General features: G+C 27.8%; 1 protein-coding gene across 2 annotated transcripts in view; it reads left to right on the forward strand.

Annotated features, from left to right (window-relative positions):
* The window catches only part of LOC145246024 (fumarate hydratase, mitochondrial-like), a 56,344-nt gene that overhangs the window by 12,705 nt on the left and 22,047 nt on the right, over positions 1–21,592 (forward strand). Inside the window, exons 1-3 of one of the 2 annotated variants that reach the window (XM_080107848.1) lie at positions 924–1,103; positions 1,355–1,483; positions 20,895–21,005. In XM_080107848.1, coding sequence (XP_079963974.1) covers positions 1,478–1,483; positions 20,895–21,005 — 117 coding nt within the window. In that variant the 5' untranslated portion in view covers positions 924–1,103; positions 1,355–1,477. Of the gene's footprint in view, positions 1–923; positions 1,104–1,354; positions 1,484–20,894; positions 21,006–21,592 lie in introns of those variants that run through there. The other variant, XM_080107847.1, reaches the window with a different exon arrangement.

Consider the following 21,592-nt stretch of genomic DNA (forward strand, 5'->3'; position numbering starts at 1 on the left):
GCAATCAGTAAACACAAATCCCGCTGATTTTCAGAAAATTACAGATCACGGGAAATGTAATAATTTCAGTTGATTTAATTTTGGTGTAATAAAACAGTAAATACTTATTTAATTAGAATATTTTGGAATGTACACAAGTGAGAATTGCTTTATTTTTCTCTAAAAAGTTTCCTATTTCGCTTAGTGTAATTTTTTTTATTCAATAATACTTTAAAATTATTGATGTTTGTTTACCAATATTTTTCTTTAGATTCTGAAATAAAATGTTTGTAAAATGTTGCTCAAAAAGACAATTTTTAGCAATTACATTACTTGATTCATTCTTAAATTTTCTTATTCATAATAAGCTAAAACAGTTCTTTATTAATAATTAAATATAATTCAAATTTGAAAGAAAATGATTATTTACTAATGAAAATTATGAACTTATTCTTTTTTCAATGTTCTGTTCACTCCTACTTTTTTAAATTAACCATTAGTAGAAATTATTCCATTTTTAATTATTTTTTTCTTAGTGACCCGTGATTTCAATTTATTTGCATTTTTTTATTTTCAAGGTTATAAAAAAATCTTACGCTGATGTTTACACGTTCATGTTTACAAGAGAAATATAATATTACATTTAAAATTCCCCCTTAAAATCATAAGATATTTTTTGCAATTATATTATTTTTGTTGTGGAAATATTGAATAAACAATGCTTAATTCAATGATAATATCATTAGTTCAAGAAATTAATTTTTTTTTTTTTTTTTTAGTTATATTAATTTCATTAAAACATACTTTAGGAGCTTTTTTGTAATTTTCAAAGAATATTTTCTTACATAGCCTGTGATCCATCCTAGAGTGATTTTAGAAGATTAATGCAGCATTTGGCGTGAGGGGTTTTGTCTAAAAATGTGGTGGGCTGAGTTGGGAGAATTGATTAACCTGTTTGCTTTTGTGTCAGGTCAAGTTGGTTATTCTCCTGTGACTAACGGAGAGGGGGGGGGGGCTCTGGATATCTACCAGCAGCTAAGTAACAATGTTGAACTAACGAAGGTTGCACTGTACAGCATTTTTGTGATGAACTCGAGCACAGCAAAATTGCTTTCTTCTTTTTGGTAAATATTTGAAAAACAACACTGAAACTAGGTCAAACAACTGCTGATTACCTTTTTATTGTTTCTACTTAAGTTGTTAAAGTTTTTGCAATAAATTAAAAAGAAAAGCATTTCGAGGGAGAGGTGTGTTTATGAAGTAACATGATAAAGAAAAAAGTTAAAAAGAAAGATGTTATTCTATTCTATTTTCTTTTCTAGGGTAGACTTGGTAGTTATATACTATTTTTTTTTCTTTGTGTATGCGTTTGTAGGGTGAAAACCAGCGGATTGAAACTGACAGCTTTGGTCCCATCTCTGTTCCAGCAGATAAACTATATGGAGCTGTCACTGCTCGTAGTTTGTCTAACTTTGATATTGGTGGAGAAAGCGAGCGAATGCCTGTAAGTATAATCCACTTATATTATCAGCAGCATTTTCTCTGTCAGTTCATATTTTAAATTTTAACGGAATTACCCAACATCAAGAATGTTATTGCGTTTTGTTCTACTCTGCATTGTCAAGATTGTCAATAAATATAAGACTACATTTCAGAGGGAATCACTCCAGTAAATGATTGAGATTATTTATGTTTTCAGTGCATTAAAACAAGAGGGATGAATAAGTTGGGTGGGGGAGAAAGAAAGAGTTGGGAAGGACAAAAAAATGAAAGAGTGAAAAAGAGAAAGATAAAGAGAGAGAGAGAAGGAGAGATAGAAGTTTTAAAATAAAGATATTGCAGATACTATTTCAAATCTATTTAGTTTTTTATGACAGTGAGTAATGTCTGGTAGCTGTGCTATTTATTATATTAAGGGCAGTTGTCTGTGTATTTGTATGGCTAAAACTAAAAAGTACAACAAATAACAAAGCTGATCTTTTCTTGATTGGCGTTGCCCTGGATGAAAGATATCTACAATTTAGAAAAAAATATTTATTCTTTGACCCTAAACTGGTACAGATTTCATCAATTGGTTTTCCAATCATTTCTTGTATTAACTAAATGGAAGTGACTCTGATGTCTTATCAAAGGAGTTCATTCACTTATGCCAACTATTTCCACAAGGAATCTATATGAAGGAGAGTTGTCTGCATATATGTGTGTGTGTCCAGAGAGAGGAATTGGTGGGATGCATGAAGAGTAAAGAGAAATGGATACAGAGAGGATAAAGTGATTGGAGCTTTTTTTTTTCTCTGGGCAGTGCTGGGTAACTCTGCCAGTCTTTCTTTAAATGCTGCAGAATACGGAAACCTAGAAATAATTGCATTTTTTTAATTATTTTTTTTCTCATTTTTTATTTTCAAGATTTTATTATTTTTTTGTTCTCATTTTTTATTTTCAAGATTATAAAAAAATTCTTACACTGATATTTACACATTCATATGTACAAAGAAAAATTTTAAAATATTACATTTGAAATTTTCACAAGAATTTTATCATTAAAATCACAAGAAATACGTTTTTTTTGTGCACATACATTTTATATATATATATATATATATATATATATATATACACATGCACACACAAACTCATTTTTATGTATACTTATATGTACACATGTATATATATATACTAATATACCCATATGTGTGCATATATATATATATATATATATATATATATATATATATATATATGCACACACACATATATATATGTCCATGCACATAAAATCTATATATATAAAAATGTAATTCTTGGTTCGTTCGAAGTGAATAAAACCATATTTCTACGTTACCAATTTAATTGAAATTTTCAGAAAATTTATCTGTAAACTCAAGGAATGTTTGCATGTTATTAAAATAAATTAAGATCACAAATTATAAAAAAATATATTAAATAAAATAAAAATATTTTTCGTAACTGCGAGACTGTACGCCATTTCATTTCCAGTAGAAATGAGCCTTTCACGTGCACCACATGTTGACGACTTTCGAATTACAACATTTAACTATCTATTTAATAGATGGGTAAAAGAAAAAAAAAAATTCCCTATTTTTTAAATTATATATATATATATTTTTTTTGTACTTTAACCTTACAATTGAATAAAAAAACATATCATAAAACTTTAATTAAACTTTGAAATACAATTTAAAAAATAGTGCGGATCGGTAAGTGAACTAGCACCATTTGTTTATCTTAATTTTTTATTTTTAAAAGCTTTCCTGGAGAAGTCTACCTAAAATAAATTCGTCTAATTCTTAATTTCTTATGTTATTGGAAAAAGAAAAAAGAAGGTAAATATGAAGAATTACTCCACCCTCGAAAATTCCTTTAAAATTACCACTCTTATAGGTTTTCGGGGTTGCTGAAAACGAAAATGTTTATAATTAAGACAAACGAGTAGTTTCCAAGATATGAAGAAATGTTAGTTTAAAAAAGTGAAGGATCACTTTTCCATAATAATGTAACGTAAAATGATCACCCACTTTGTGGCCACGATTTTTTTTTTGGGGGGGGGGCTTTCTTTCTACCCTTGGAAAATCCTTTAAAATTACCTGTTTAAATTGGTTGGAGAGGCGGGGGGGGTGTTTTGGCGGCCGTTTTCAAAGAAATCAAACAAAACTTTTTAGCCAAGAAACACACAGAAAATTTTTTTTAAATAGCATCCATTTTTTTCTATCGAATTCATTTGCTGTTTTTATTAAAAACTATTTTCTCCCGGTTTTTTGATAAAATTTTCCATAAAGGGCCGTGCGTCTCACATTCGTATATAACAAAAAAAATTTTTATAGATTTCGGTGTGCTGAAAACGGATCTGCAAAACCGTTTCCGTCGCAAAAAAGTAGTTTTTATGATATGAAGAAATTACTTTTTCAAAAAGTAGGCGATCACTTTTCCATGTAAATTTAATAATCACATTATCCCACCCCCTTACGAAAATAACTAATCAATTAACTCGCATTTCATAATTCTTGGACATGTTTGATTTTTGACAATCATTTTTCACAATTTTAACCAACATTATCGCCCCCTCCCTTATGAAAATAATAACTTTGATATATTGTCTGGGTTTATTATTTTATTACAAACACACCAAATAATACCGGATTTTTGGGGCAGAGTTGCCGTTTAGTTGTATAATATCCTTAAACCAGGTAATCACTAAAAGGGGCTCTTAAAAGTCGTCGCCTGTATCGAGCAAAAGTTTAAAACCACTGATTATATGTCAGCCTACGTCACAGTAACATATATTGAGTGAGTTCCTAACAATATTTTGTATAGAGAGAGAAAGTGAGTTAAAACTAAAAAACTATACAAAATACTGTCACAAACCCACCGATTATGTCAGCCTAACATATATTCGGTGGGTTTTTGACACTGATTTGTATAGTTTTTAGTTTTCAACTTACTTTCCCAAACTTAACACATTCAACAGAGTCTGCAACCATTTCTGTTTTCCAGCCGATTAAACATTTTACATTACATAAAAACACTAAACAATTATCCAGTTAGGTAGAAATGTAACTTAGCTTACCTTTGCTTTCATTTATTTGTTTTTGGACAACTTTTTCGAATCTGTGTATAGTAAACCCCCCTCCCCATCACTCAAATATTAATTACTAACTCACATTTTTGTATACAGAAAACAAAAAAAAACAAAACATTTAGCGTTTCAACATTTTTGCTACGTTCAGCTTTATCCACTGATTGTTGGTCGAGCCCAAGCCATGATTGACAGTAATCCCGAGGATCAGGATTCAATTCTGCAAGAGTACCATTTTTTTTTTTCATTTTCGCCTTTTTTTTAATTTTTGGAGTAGATTGCTATACTAAGAATATAAGAAACATGCATTTTCTCTTTTTATTAGAATTTTCCATTACACCAAATTGAGCCACAGCAACGCATGGCAGGGTACAGCTAGTATTTAAATAAAATAAATATTTTAAGATTTAATATATATATATATATACACACACATTTTGTTTGTGTCACATGTTTATCAAATATAAGATTATTTTTAATAAAAACAATATAATATTCTAGCAGTTCAGCCCGGCTTTGCTCGGGCCCTATGTACTGTTCATAACTTTATGTGCATATATATATATATATATATATATTAAAAAGTTTGACTCATGTCCAGGTAACCTACATCTAATTTCAAGTGTTTAGACCCGAAGTTGACAGAGGAGTTTAGTAGCGTCTGCCACTTTGACCTCTTGGCAGCCAAATTTTTGCCCAAAAACCACTTAAAAAGCTTGCTGCATACCCTTTATGTAAAATTTCAAATGTTTAGATCCAAAATTGGCTGAGTAATTTGGTAGAGACTGCAGAGGTCAAAGTTTTTTTAATTTCGACCCCTTAACATTTATTGTTTTGGGCTCAAATCAAATTAAAAGGTGTGATTCATGTCCAAGTAACCTACATATAAAATTTCAAGTGTTTAGACCCAAAATTAGTGGAGGAGTTTGGTAGAGTTTTCAAAGGTCAAATCGTTGAACTTTGACCCCTTGACAGCCAAATTTCTGTCCAAAAATCGATTAAAAAGATTTTTCCCAAATCTCAATACCCCTAATCTCGAGTCTGGAGACTGAAAATTGACAGAGCAGTTTGATAGGGAAATGTGCACAAACAGACGCACATACACACAGACAATTTTACTTTTATAGATATATAGATAGATTAATAAAATTAAGAAATTTACACAAGTTATATATGGTAATTAAGAAAATTACTTTAGAAACATTATGAAATTTCCACATAAAAATTTAAGTCTTTTGAGAATTGTTTTTCTTCTTTTACATTATTTAATGAAAACAGAACTTGATGTTATAAATTTAAGCTTGGAAAGCCATTGAGACAATATAATTCTCAATGAATTGCAGTGCATGAACAAATGATGTAGATTGCAATTTCATTCATATTTTTTTTATATATTGAATATATATATATATATATATATATATATATTATTTTGACATGATACATTTATTTGATCAAATGTAACTGATTTTCAAACAATGTTTTGATAGCATAAACCACTATGGCATTCTCTATCCAGTGAGGAAAATAATTTATTGTTCAATAAAAACTAGGAATTCATGCATATTTACATTCAAGAATGCAAAGAGTGAGGTTAAAGAAGTATAATTTCTTCATAAAACATATAATAAATATAATAAATAAAAAATTATTCAATATTTTACAATATTTAAAAATATCAAAGTTAAACTATATCATTAAATTTTAATCTATCTATTTAATATTTATTTAGATTTTTCCGACTACTGCTTTTATCTTGGTTGTTATTCTCACAATGTTTCAACTAATTTAACCTCCAACATGGCTTTACAATATAATAAGTGAACAAAGTGTTGTTCTAACATTTTTAAAATCACTCCATTGGGTCGTCTTTGTTAACATGTAAATAAAAGAGGAGTAGAAAAGAGAAGGATGTTAGTAAATAAATATGTCCATGAGTATAGACGGAAAACAAAAGGTTAGAAGTCTATGTGTTATTAAATGTTTTATTAGTGTGGAAACGAAAAGTGTTCATATGTAAAGGATAGGATGAATGTCCTGTTTGCAAGGAAAGAGTTCATATATGAGAATGTTTTTCTGTACACAGTTGTGAAAGCCAACCTGTGTGTATGTAAGTGTGCATGTATCTTACATTATTTAGTCCGCATGTGTCAGCCATAGTCATATTAGAATATTATTAAGCCCCAAAACAAAACTGCTAGACTAGACTAGGGGGAAAGGAAGAAGATTGGGGTAGGGATGAAAGGGACCATGAAATGAGTCAGCAGGTTGTGTGATCTCCTGGCCTGAAAAAAGGAAGAGTCTATCGGAAACTCTTTTGTTACATCTCTTGTTGTGTACTAAGTTCTGGTTGGGCAAATCAGAAAAGAAGTTAAATGTTTGCACTAATCAGTGCTGAAATTAGGCATAGACTCCAAATTGTAATAGCAGCTTACTGTAGTAGTAGTAATGCGTTTTATCAAATAAATTCTGTAATTAAGAAACTTTCGAATTAATATATCGGTGTATATATTCAATTAAAAATTGAGTGAATTATGTCATGTAATAAACAAATATATGATGCAATTTATTTAAAAGTTAATAATAATAACAAAAATAATAATAATCATACAAATAATTATCAATGGTATTTAATTCTAACTAAATAAAAATGAATAATTATAATTATGAAGGCAATTTGCAATTGATAATTCTAATACTTTTGATAATTAATATAAAATTAATATATAAATATAAAACTTACTATATTAAGTAAAGAAAATAAAATAAACTCAAAATATAAATATACAATAAAGTAAATAAAATAAAATTCAGTAAATATCAAATAAAATAAATAAATTGGTATAAAGGAATAAAAGATAAAAATAAATAATTAGAAATATTAAATAATTAAAAATATGAATAATTTTGGGTGTTTTTGGGTGTGTGGTCAGGGGTGGCTAAGCGAAGTAAAAAAAACCCAGAAAAACGAATGTTATGTGAAAAATGGCTTAAATAATACTGGTTCAATATTTAAATTTAAAAAATCGAAAAAAAAAAAGACATCTCACACCACGATTCGAACTCAAAATGTTTAGATAATGAACCAACGAGCTAATCAATTGACCTAACGCGACGTACATGAAATTTGTCCAGTTTTTCAACTATTTAAAGTAAATCAGGTTACGACGTCATCTGGCGCATGCGTAGAACCAGCCGTTGTCACGAGAAGACTGTTTTTGTTGACCCCCCCCCCCTGTCGAAAATTGTCGATTTCGGGGTGAAAAAATGAACGTTTTTGGCCAATTTTTCGAGCGAAGGATGGAGCTTCGATATGATACCGAGTTTGTGAATTTTCGTTGTGTCTGTCGGAAGTTTTTAGCAGACGCACAAACATACATACATACATTTTCGCTTTTATATATATACTAGCGAGGGGTACCCAGCGTTGGCCAGGTGTTTTTCGGGGTATGTGAAAAAACCCCGAAAATGTGAAAAAAAACAGGTGCCCATGAAAAAAAAACGAAGCCTTTATAGATGGAGGGGTGGAAAATAATATACGGAATATGAACCGTGGTGAAATTATAATATTTAGAAAGTACTTGGCCTTTGGGACAAGATCAAAGTGTAGTATCTGTCAGAACAGATACTGCAAGCAAAGACCATATGTGGGGGTAACTCCACATATCAGACCTTGGTCAATGTAGGGGCAACCCTTCATACCAATTGTCACTATCAAGCTCCCGTACTCCCAGGGGAGTTGGTCCCCATTTCCCCTTCACCCCTCACTTTAAAAATCGCTGAAATGCTGCACCAAAACAGATACTACACTTTCATCTTAGCAAAAAGGCTAAGTAAGCGTAATATAGTTTCCTACCAGGCATTATCTCCTCCTTAAAAAATAGAACAAAGCAAAGATACAAAATAATCGACTCAGAATATATTTTAAGAAAGGGGGGGGTGCAGTTAATCCTGGAAATGACTGAAGCAGTTTACGATCCCGAAAATACTTTATTTTATATATATTTTAAAGGAAGGGGGGAGTGGGAATACGGAGTCAGGCACGGAAACGGCTGAAGCAGTTTTTGATCTCAAAATTACTTTATTTTACATATATTTATAAGAGACAAGGAAGATATGAAGTCAGCCCCATAAATAGCTGAGGCTGTTTAGGATCTCAATATTCCTTAATTCCATATTTAATTTTAAGAGAGGAGGGGGGGTGATATAGAGTCAGTCCCGGAAATGGCTGAAGCAGTTTACGATCTCAAATTTTCTTTATTTCATATCTATTTTTAAGTGATGGGGTTATATAGAATTGGTCCTGGAATGGTTGAAGCAATTTACGATTTTATACTTACTATATTTCATATATATTTTTAAAAGAGGAGGGAGGTAAACTGACATTCGGAATACGGACCATACTGAAATAATAGCGTTATTATTCAGAAAGCCATTATTAATATGGGGAGCGTATGTTTTTAACTATTCTGTACTTTCATCTAATAATTTAAAAATTGAAAAATGGCACACAGGATACGGACTGTGCTGTTATTATTTAGAAATTTAATATGAAGAAAGGAAGGTATCTTTCACCTAACAATTTTATAAATAAAAAAAACTGATATACAGAATAAGGACCATGCTGAAATATTAACGTTATTTAGAAAGCCAATATTAATATGGGAGAAGGAGGTTTTTAAAACAATTTTGTACTTTCACCTAACCATTTATTAAATAAGAAACTGACATCAGAATACGGACTGTGCTGAAATAATAAAGTTATCTACATATATATATATAAAAGCGAAAATGTATGTATGTTTGGATGTCTGCTAAAAACTTTCGACACGCAATGAAAATTCACAAACTCGGTATCACATCGAACCTCCATCCGTTGCTCGAAAAATTGGCCAAAAACGTTAACTTTTTCACCCCAAAATCGACAATTTTCGACAGGGATGGGGTCAACTAAAACGGTCCTCTCGTGACAATAACCGATTCTACGCATGCGTCAGATGATGTCATGACCTGATTTACTTTAAATAGTTGAAAAACTGAACAAATTTCATATACGTCATATTAGCTCAGTTGGTTAAGGCCTTGGTTCATTATCTAAACATTTGGGGTTCGAATCGTAGTGTGAGATATTTTTTTCGATTTTTTAAATTTAGATATTGAACCAGTGTTATTTAAGCCATTTTTCACGTAACGTTCGTTTTTCTGCTTTTTTTTCTTTTTACTTTACTATTCTTAGCAACACCCAAAAACACCTGGGTACCCACCGATTTTTTAGATTTTAATATCGAAACAGGCTTATTTAAGCCATTTTTCACGTGTTCGTTTTTCTGTTTTCATCATTCGTTTGCCTTACGTTATTTTTTTTTGTGTTTTTTTTATTGTTTGATCGCCGCGGGGAAAACAGAAACTGGCTTCCGCAACTTGACGTTCTCGCACCTGCTAATTTCGGTTTATAAACGTCAACTTAACACACTTATCAATTCATCTGTTCCCGTGGTCAAGATGGTTAGATCGCAGGGTGTTTTTTTTCCATTTCCTTTCCACCTCCGCGTCAAACATTCGGGGTTCAAGCCTACCTTTATACTAAAACTTTTTTTTTTTTTCTTTTACACCTCCAAACAACCGGCCAACGTTTTTTGTTTTTTAACAGGGTTGTTTTAATCTACCCCCCACCAACACACACCTCCAAACACACCATTTTAATATGGCGATGATGTGGGTTAAAATTATGAAAAATTATTGTCGAAATTAGAAACATATCCAAGAATTATGAAAAATGATGAAATGTGAGTTAATTGATTGGTGTGTTTGTAATGAAACAATCGGCGCAGACAATATATAAAAGTCATTATATTTGGTAAGGGGTGGCCATAAAGTGGGTAAAAATTATGAAAAATGATTGTTGAAATTAATAACATATCCAGGAATTATGAAAAATGATGAAATGTGAGTTGATCGATTGGTGCCTTTGTAATGAATTAATCAACCCAGACAATATATCAAAGTTATTTTTTTCATTAGTGGGGCGATAATGTGGGTTAAAATTATGAAAAATAATTGTCGATATTAGTAACATATTCAAGAATTATTAAAAATTATGAAATGTGAGTTAATTGTTTGGTGTGTTTGTAATGAAATAATAAGCCCAGAAAGTATATCAAAGTAATTATTTTTGTAAAGAGAGTGGGGGGGGGAGAATTTAGAGAAATTAGATTAAATTATGAAAAATGATTTTCAAAATTAGTAACATATCCAAGAATTATGAAAAAAATGACATGTGAGTTAATTGATTGGTGTGTAATATCAAAAAAATCAGCCCAGACAATATTACAAAGTTATTATTTTCTAAAGGGGGTGGGGATAATGTGAAGTAAAATTATAAAAAATGAATTTCAAAATTAGTAACATATCCAAGAATTATGAAAAATGAAATGTGAGTTGATTGGTCTGTTTGTAATGAAATTATCGGCCCAGACAATATATCAAAGTTATTATGTTAGTAAGGGAGGAGGGGATAATGTGGGTTACAAATATCATAAATGATTGTCAAAATTAGTAACATATCCAAGAATTATGAAAAATGATGAAATGTTAATAAATCCTTTGGTGTGTTTGTAATAAAATAATGAACCCAGACAATATATCAAAGTTATTATTTTCGTAAGGTAGGGGGCGATAATGTTGGTTAAAATTGTGACAAATGATTGTCAAATGATGTCCAAGAATTATGAAATGCGAGTTAATTGATTAGTTATTTTCGTAAGGGGGTGGGATAATGTGAGTTAAAATTATGAAAAAATGATTTTCGAAATTAGTAATATATCTAAGAATTATGAAAAATGATGAAATGGGAGTTGATTGATTGGTGTGTTTGTAATGAATTAATCGGCCTAGACAATATATAGAATTAATTTTTTTGTTAGGGAGGGCGATAATGCGGGTTAAAATTATGAAAAATGATTGTCGAAATTAGTAACTTATCCAGGAATTATGAAAAATGATGAAATGTGAGTTTATTGATTAGTATGTTTGTAATGAAATAATCAACCCAGACATTGTATCAAAGTTATTATTTTCGTAAGGAGGGGGGCATTAATTTGGGTTTTAATTATGAATAATAAAAATGAAATGAAATTGAAATAAAAATAAAAATGAAATTTAAATGAAATAAAAATTAAATTTAAATGAAATAAAAATAAATTAAAATGAAAATAAAACAAAAATTAAAATGAAATAAAAATAAAATGAAATTAAAATAAAAATTAAATTAAAATAAATATGAAATTAAAATTAAAATGAATAAAAATAAAAATAAATTAAAATAAATGAAATAAAAATGAATTAAAATGAAATAAAAATAAAATAAATATGAAATTAAAATAAAAATGAAATAAAAATAAAAATTAATTACAATGAAATAAAAATAAAAAGGAATAAAAATGAAATAAAAATAAAATGAATTAAAATAAAAATAAAAATGAAATTAAAATGAAATAAAAAATAAAATAAAGTAAAAATGAAATTAAAATGAAATAAAAAATAAAATAAAGTAAAAATGAAATTAAAATAAAAATAAATTAAAATAAAATAAAAATGAAATTAAAATAAAAAGAATTAAAATAAAAATCAAATTAAAATAAAAATCAAATTAAAATGAAATAAAAATAAAATAAAAATTAAATAAAAATGAAAGTAAAACAAAAATGAAAGTAAAACAAGTATGAAATAAAAAATGAAAATGAAATTAAAATAAAATAAAAAAGAATTAAAATAAAAATTAAATAAAATAAACTTGAAATAAAAATGAAAGTAAAATAAAAATGAATTAAAATAAAAATGAAAAAATAAATAAATATGTAATAAAATGAAATAAAAATAAAAATGAAACAAAAATGAAATTAAATTAAAATAAAAATAAAAATGAATTAAAATAAAAATAAGATAAAATAAACTTGAAATAAAAATGAAAAAAATAAATATGTAATAAAAATGAAATTAAAATAAAAATAAGATAAAATAAACTTGAAATAAAATGAAAAAAATAAATATGTAATAAAAATGAAATTAAAATAAAAATGAATTAAAATATAAATGAAAAAAAATGAAATAAAAATAAAATAAGATAAAAATGAATTAAAATAAAAATGAAATAAAAATAAAATAAAATGAATTAAAATAAAATACAAATTAAAATAAAAATGAATTAAAATAAAAATGAATTAAAATGAAATAAAAATAAAAATGAATTAAAATAAAATGAAATGAAAATGAATTAAAATAAAAGAAAATAAAAATGAAATTCAAATAAAAATGAAATTCAAATGAAATAAAAATGAAATTAAAATGAAATAAAAATAAAAATAAATATGAAATTAAAATAAAAATAAATGAAATAAAATAAAAATGAAATTAAAATAAAAATGAAAAAAATAACTATGTAATAAAAATGAAATAAAAATGGAATAAAAACAATTAAATTAAAATAAATTAAAATAAAAATAAACTTGAAATAAAAATGAAAATGAAATTAAAATAAAAATGAAAGTAAAACAAATATGAAATAAAAATTAAAATAAAATAAAGATGAATAAAAATAAAATAAAAATGAAATTAAAATAAAAATGAAATAAAAATAAAATGAATTAAAAATAAAAATGAATTAAAATGAAATAAAAATAAAATGAATTAAAATGAAATAAAAATGAAATTTAAATAAAAATGAATTAAAATAAGATAAAAATAAATTAAAATAAAAATGAAATTCAAATAAAAATGAAAATAAATAAAAAGAAAAAAAACTAAATGAAATAAAAATCAAAATAAAATAAAATGAAATAAAAATGAAATTAAAATGAATATGAAATAAAAATTAAACTGAATTAAAATTAAATTAAAATGAAATTAAAATAAAAATGGAATAAAAATGAACTAAAATAAAAATAAAATAAAAATGGAATTAAAATAAAATGAATTAAAATAATAGAATAAAAATAAAAATGTAATTAAAATAAAATAAATATGAAATGAATTAAAATGAAATAAAAATAAAAATGGAATAAAAATAAAATGAATTAAAATAAAATAAAATAAAAATGAAAATTAAAATAAAAATGAAATTAAAATAAAAATGAAATTAAAATAAAAATAAAATAAAATAAAAATGGAAGTAAAACAAATATGAAATAAAAATTAAATTAAAATAAAAATGAATAAGAATAAAATAAAATAAAAATGGAATTAAAATAAAAATAGAATAAAAATGAAATTAAAATAAAAAAATATGAAATGAATTAAAATAAAATAAAAAAAATGGAATAAAAATAAAATGAATTAAAATAAAATAAAAATGAAATAAAAATAAATTAAAATGAAATTAAAATAAAAATAAAAATCAAATAAAATGAAATAAAATAAAAACGAATTAAAATAAAAATGAATTAAAATGAAATAAAATAAAAATGAATAAAATTAAAATAAAAATGAATGAAAATGAAATAAAAATTAAATTAAAATAAAATGAAAAAAAATAAAAATGGAATTAAAATAAAAATTGAATAAAAATGAATTAAAATAAAAATAAAATATAATTAACATAAAAATGAAATAAAAAATAAAAATGGAATTAAAATAAAAATGAAATTAAAATAAAAATAAATATGAAATGAATTAAAATGGAATAAAATAAAAATGGAATAAAAATAAGATGAAATGAAATAAAAATCAAATAAAATAAAAATTAAATTAAATTAAAATGAAATTAAAATAAAATGGAATAAAATAAAAATGAATGTAAATAAAAATGGAATAAAAATGAAATTAAGATAAAAATAAAATGAATATGAAATTAAAATAAATATGAAATTAAAATAAATATGAAATAAAAATAAAAATGAATAAAAATAAATTGAAATGAAATTAAAATAAAAATAAATTAAAAATAAAATGAATAAAAATAAAAATGAATTAAAATAAAATAAAAATAAAATAAAAACAATATAAAAATTAAATTAAAATAAAAATGGAATTAAATAAAAAAGAATGAAAATAAAATTAGAATGAAATAAATAAAAATGTAATAAAATAAAAATGAATTAAAATAAAAATAAAATAAGATTAGAATGAAATTGAAATAAAAATGAATTAAAATAAAAATAAAATTAGAATGAAATAAATAAAAATGAAATTGAAATAAAAATGAATTAAAATAAAAATAAAATTAGAATGAAATAAATAAAAATGAAATTGAAATAAAAATGAATTAAAATAAAAATAAAATAAAATTAGAATGAAATAAATGAAATTGAAATAAAAGGAATTAAAATAAAAATAAAATAAAAATGGAATAAAAATAAAAATGGAATAAAAATAAAATGAATGAAAATAAAAATGAAATTAAGATAAAAATGAAATTAAAATAAAAATGAATTAAAATAAAAGTAAATAAAAATCAATTAAAATGAAATTAAAATAAAAATTAAATTAAAATAAAAATGGAATAAAAATAAAAATGGAATAAAAATAAAAATGAATTTAAAAAAATGAATAAAAATAAAAATTAAATTAAATAAAAATAAAATAAATATGAAATTAAAATAAATATGAAATTAAAATAAATATGAAATTAAAATAAAAAATGAAATAAAAATAAAAAATCAAATAAAATAAAATGAAAATAAAATAAAAATGGAATAAAAATAAAATTAATTAAAATAAAAAATGGAATAAAATAAAATAAAAATGATATTAAAATAAAAATAATATAAAATAAAAATGAAATTAAAATAAAAATGGGATAAAAATAAAAATAAATTAAAATAATAGAATAAAAATGAAATTAAAATAAAAATTGAATAAAAATGAAATAAAAATAAAAATGGAATAAAAATAAAAATTAATTAAAATAAAAACAAAATAATAAAGTAAATTTAAAATAAAAACGGGAATAAAATAAAAATGAAATAAAAATAAAATGAAATAAAAATAGAAATGAAATAAAATAAAAATAAAATGTGATTATTATTTTATTTTTTTCATTTTTTGTCTTAACTCATGTTTTTGGATGGACATTTTGTGAATGATTTTCAACTTCTCTTGTCCGCCGCCATTTTGCTTTTGCCACCTGCTAGAATCAGGTCATCATCAGTGACCCCTTTCATAGCTTAAATCGCCAAACAACTTTAGGTTATCAATAAAGTAAAACATTTTGGTGCATTCCACATGTCAGAAAATTGAGTCCTCATTGTCTGACACACTTTCACATATAATTTGATGAAATGAAGCTGTCAGTTTTCTTTATCTTTTGTGCTGCAAAATGTTATTGACCATGTTTTATGAGACTACAGATGTGTGCGATGTTCTGCCACTCTCATATATCCTTGCATTTTGTTAAATTGTTGACAGTTGTCTGAAGATTCTCCATGTGGCCAATATATATTGTCTTATAGTTATGTCAGTTCACCCACTCAAATCAATTGTGTTATTGTAGGTGAATTAACTCTTTCAATACCTACAACAATATCACTTTCCATGTGAGGTAAATTTCGACTGGTGCTGCAATGAAATCAGCTACACATCAGCGACAACGAATTGTTGCAACTTTTGTGACACCGCTTATTGCATGTGATTAAAGTTTGTATGGATGTGTACCCTGTCTCCAAGTTAAAGAAAAGTTATGGGAAATAGAAAGAACCAGAATAATGAAAGGAAATGATTTAGCAAGGCACACAAATAGGATAGGTAGTCAGATGGAAGTGACTAAAAAGTTATTTTCCAGTCGCTTCTAAGACACTTAGGATTTCTAGTTCTGAGTCAACATAGAAGTCGGGATTAATTGACGAGTTTGTGGCAGAGCTTTAGCAGATGAGAAAAAGAACTGATTAAGCAATTGAGAAAGATACCTCCACAGACAGCTATCAGCAGACAATGTTTTGGTGTCCTTTATGACACTCACAGCAAAGCTGATTTATACACAATGTATTTTATCTTGTGAATTTGCATTGTTTTATTTTTTTATACTTGTAAACCAGTGATGGTTGCCAAGATGACACGCAATGGGAACATAAAGAGATGAGGCTAAACAGAAAGAATGTTCTATCAGCAACAATGAAAGTACAATAAGAACAAAATATTGTTCACTAATCATGGATTAACAGCTGTTAAATCTATGATGAGCAACCTTTGAGATTAGCTGTATCATATTAAAGCTAGAATTTATTATGTTTACATACTGATAGCTTCAAGTGCAGGAATTGTACAGCTTCATTGCTGCTAAAACCACAAATCTTTCCAAATCATATGAGATTTATGACTGACAGCAGACTCACAGATCACATCCGAATTAAAGAACTTCATCTGATCACAACTTTAACACCAGCCACTCCAATGATCAAGAGCAAAATATTAAAAATCAAACCAGATTAAAAATTCTTCAGGCATATGAAACTGGATTCTCTAAGATATGCTTAGAAGGGATTATAGAAGAAAAATAAAATTGAGGAAGGTTGTGCAACCACTGGCATGACGACGTCTACATGTGTTCGTAGCTAAGTTTAAATCAACTTATGTAACAAAAAAAATATCAAATGAATGGAAAGTACTTTCTTGTATTGGTGTGCAATGTGGTCTAACCGGAGATAATGAAAAAAATAGACTGTATTTGTTTCATTTCCTAAGACAGGTCCTCCATTAGTAGTTGATGTGGACCCAGATCGGGACCATGAAACTCGGAACACAGTATAGCTTTTAAAGATATATTGAAAAAAGGAATAAGATACAGAGAAAAGTGGTGACATAAGCTAGGCTTATTTGTCAGTCGGATATCAGTAGAATCCCATATCCCCGAGAGTACTTTGCTCTTGATTAATATAGTATTTAGAAGAGTCCATCAATGGGTAGGTAACGGTTCTATAAACCCCTCCCCCCTTCCAAGATTTTTTTTTTATTCTGAAGAAAAAAACTGTTTAGTATTTCTTCCTTTTAGGATCGATGCTCAGGGGATCCATAAACTTCCTTTTCTTGTTTTAATGTCTAACCTTGGGGAGAAGCCTGGGGTGTGTTGAGGTCAGAATTCTCAAATGTAATATCAATTGACTCTTCACAAATTTTTGGTGGTGAAACATTCGAGTCATTAAGTCTGCATTTTATCAATTGATTTAGATCATGCTTATGTGTGTTTTGGGGCCTTGGATAATGTAAACTAGCTCTCCCATTCTTTGTTTCATTGTGCTCACTCTCCAAAACGTTATTTTTGTAAACTTTGTGTAACACTTTTTGCCATAGCAGTTATGTCTTTTAGAAAGGATGACTGTCTTGTCAAATCTTGCTTGCCTTGAACACTGATCTTATTTTCCTTGCAAACATAGTTTCTGTAGGTGTATTTGGTTAGGCATTATTCTGTACACCTGCAAAAACTTGTAGTGACTTATCAGTTGGCATGCCTTGTGCCTTTCTCAAAGCCATCTTCAAGGTATCCATGAGCCTCTCAGCCTGACCATTTGACCTTGAATAGTACTGCAGGGTTGTGATATGATTCACCTGATACGTATAGCCGTATTGCTTAAATTTATTAGACATGAAGTGCGTCCCATTATCTGTAATTACACAATCAAATAGTTTATGTAGGAAACCTATGATTCAACTTGTGGTAGGTTTTTTACATTTCAGAACTTCCAGCCATTTAGTGTGGCTGTTGACGACAATGAGGTAGTACTAGTCATGCAAAGGACCTGTGAAGTTGATGTGAATCCTTTGCTATGGTTCGTCCGTTTTTGGCCATGGTTTGCTCATGCTAGCACATACTTTACATGCATCAACCACATCTGCTTTGTCTTTGTCCATGTTTGGCCAATAGACCTAAAAGGGCATGAGATTTTTAGTGCAGGTTTTCTCATATGTCCCAGACTGTGGTATCATCAGTCTGTCGTTATATAAGACATCGGCACATTAGGATCTTTATTACAGATTTTATTCTTTGTTGTCTGGATAAAGTCATTCTTCAGAGCCTCCCTTTTTATGTCTGCAAGTGTGACTGGGAGTTCTCTTATAATAATCCACAATCATATTCTTTATTTTGCTGTTTGTTCTTAATGATGTGATGATTGAATCCTCAAATACTTTGACTCAGTTATTATATTGGAGTTTAATAGTATTGTACCCCAACATAGAAGTCTGTTAGCAGTATATATAGGTAATCTTTTTTACCCAAATATCGGCAACAGGGGTTTGTGATCCGTCTGTAATGTAAATCGTCTATAGTGGAGGTATCCATCTTGAATAGATTGTCTGCATTCTTCAAAACATATGCTTTCAGTTTTTTTGTGATTCCGTTTAAAGTTACCTTGAGACCCACTTCACCCAGAATATTTATACTGTCACGTGTTATGGCTTGTTTAAATGATGCCACATATGCAAGTTTCTTATCAACCTAAGTCAAACTGGAATTTTACTGTCTTGTTTAAGATTTTAAAACATTTTACATATTTATGTAAATTCCTGTCTGTGTTTGTCTTATTTTATTTCTGGGTTTCCTCGATTTCTTTTTTTCTTTTTTCTTTTTTCTTTTTTTACTTACCAACATGTTACTTCATGACCAACTTTACCACAGTTTTTATAGGTTTTCTTCTTTTTTGTTGGGCAAAACCTCATCCAGTGCAGTTCACCACAGGTATAACATGGTCCTGGTGGTAACTTCTTTCAACTATTCGTGCTTTGTTTGTCATAAATATTTGCTTGTGTAATTTACTTTTCTCTTTTTGTGGGTTTTGTATCAGTATCAGGTATCGGTTTGCTCGTGGTCTTTTAAATATGAGCAACTTTCAATTTCTCAATAATTTTAAAGTCACTTTTAACAAATACTACCCTCTGGCAACTTTTTAAAGGTCAGACCTTGTTCATTCCCCAGTTTAGTTAATATACAACATTTAATTTTAGCTGAAACCAGACCTTGTACGAAAATAAGACATTTGAAATTGTCTGCAGTTAATTCTGCTAACTTGAAATCATTAGTGTTTATTCACTGTTGTTGCAAACATAACTACATTGAGGCATTTCCATCTTATAAAAAAGAGACATGTTTGGCTCAAATAGTTTGCATGATAACTGTCTCTGAGAACTCCAAATGCATTGCTTTTTTTGGGGGGGGGATAAAATCAATGAACCTACTGTGTTCAGTTGTAGCCAATTTTTTGAGTAATAAGCATATCTTTTTTTCGTTTGACCATTCTTTGCAGTCCACGTTAAAAATGTCTTCACATCGTCTGTAGAATGCAGCAAAAGTTTTATCATTTTCTGGTACATACTTAAAAGTTTATGTGATATTGTAAATCGTACCCTAGGAAAAAGTATCATTTTCACCAATTTTGATACCGTTTTTAATAATAATTCTTCCATTTTGTTCTCTCATTTTTCACTCTAAAACAGGTTTTATTTTTAAAAATGTTGAAATAAACCAAGTTGGAAGTATTTGCTTTTTCTGTTTAGCAGAAACTGGTTGTATTTTCAAAAATCACATTTGGTAACTTCAAGAAGAGGTAACATTATACACTGCTTGACAGCTGAGAGACCCAGACACATTTCACCTGGGTCTTACTCTGCTTCAAACTCCTGAGTCCAAACTGTGAAGAGATAGGCTCCCTCAAACTTAGGGTTGGTCTCCTCGCCTTTATTAACAAAAGCCAACAGTCTCTGAGTATTTGTATCTGGAGTCAGAAACAGTCAGAATTTGTAACTCCCTCTGAATAATTATCTGGTTTTTGTTATACAACAAGCCGAGTTGTCATTGTCTTTCTTCACTTCCTTTGTTTTGAAATGACCTCTACTTTCCAGTGACGCTGACTTTGGAGATCAGGTCTGAACAGATTGCACACTCTATCAAAAGTAACGTGGGGAGAGTGGCAACCTATGCAACCGAATCGCCTTATCAACCAGGACACTCGCCAAAGATACAGCATAGTTCCAGCAGCCAAGACCAGAGCAGACAAACCAGGTAGCATCACTGGCTGGACCTTGTTGGGAGTGGGAATACATATATTGAATAAAAGGAACAAGATACAGAGAAAAGTAATGACGTAAGCTAGGTTTACTTCTCAGTCAGACAAACAGTAGATTACCATATCCCTGAGAGTACTTGGCTCTCGATTAATAAAGTGTTTGAAAGAGTCCATCAATGAGTAATTAATGGTTCCATGGTTTAAAACTGAAATTTTATTTAGTTTAGATTCAACACGTTTTTCTTACATTTTGTTTTTACCCATCTTATTGTTTTTATTTACTTATTAATTTATTTATTTTGTATTTTTCTTTTCTTTTTTTCTTTTTATTGCAGGCTACCTTAATTAAAGCTTTTGGTATTTTAAAAGCTGCAGCTGCTTCTGCTAACCAGGAATTTGGCCTTGATCCAAAGATTGCAACAGCCATTAAAGATGCCGCAATGGAGGTGAATATGGCATTTAAAAATTTTTTTAAATCACTCGATTTTTCACCGGCAATGCAATTCTCTATCTGTATAAGAACCAAGTACATCCTAGGTTGGAGAACTGTTGCTACATCTGGGAAGGAACTGCTAGAAGCAGCTTATCCTGCCTAGGATGCCCTTTTCTCTTCCCACAAAAAAGACGTTGCAAGCCTGTCTCTGCTCTATCGTTATTTTCACCTGAGTTCCAATCTATGGTCCCCCCTTGTCCAACTTTTATGAAAAACACTTGTCTAACTGAAACCACTATCAATAATTTCCCTCACTTTTTATCTGTGCCTAAACCTAAATGTAGATTCCATGATGTAGAGTTGAATGTAATAATCAAAGAGGAAAGCGCCCCCGTGTGTGTGTGTCGTGCGGTCATACAATTTACCTTCGGATGGGATGAGAGAAAGAGAAATTAAAGATGGCAGCCATGGATTTATAAGGTATAGTCTTGTGGAATCTCACGAGATCTCATCTTCCACTGCACACGTATGCAAATGGAATGGGGTCAGTTTTCTGATAAAATGTCTGTTGGCAGAGGCAGTGGGGAGAGACGTGTTGGA

This window comes from Euprymna scolopes, chromosome 23, assembly GCF_053919585.1.
Source record: "Euprymna scolopes isolate OS-2025 chromosome 23, ASM5391958v1, whole genome shotgun sequence".
Taxonomy (NCBI): Eukaryota; Metazoa; Mollusca; class Cephalopoda; order Sepiida; family Sepiolidae; genus Euprymna; species Euprymna scolopes.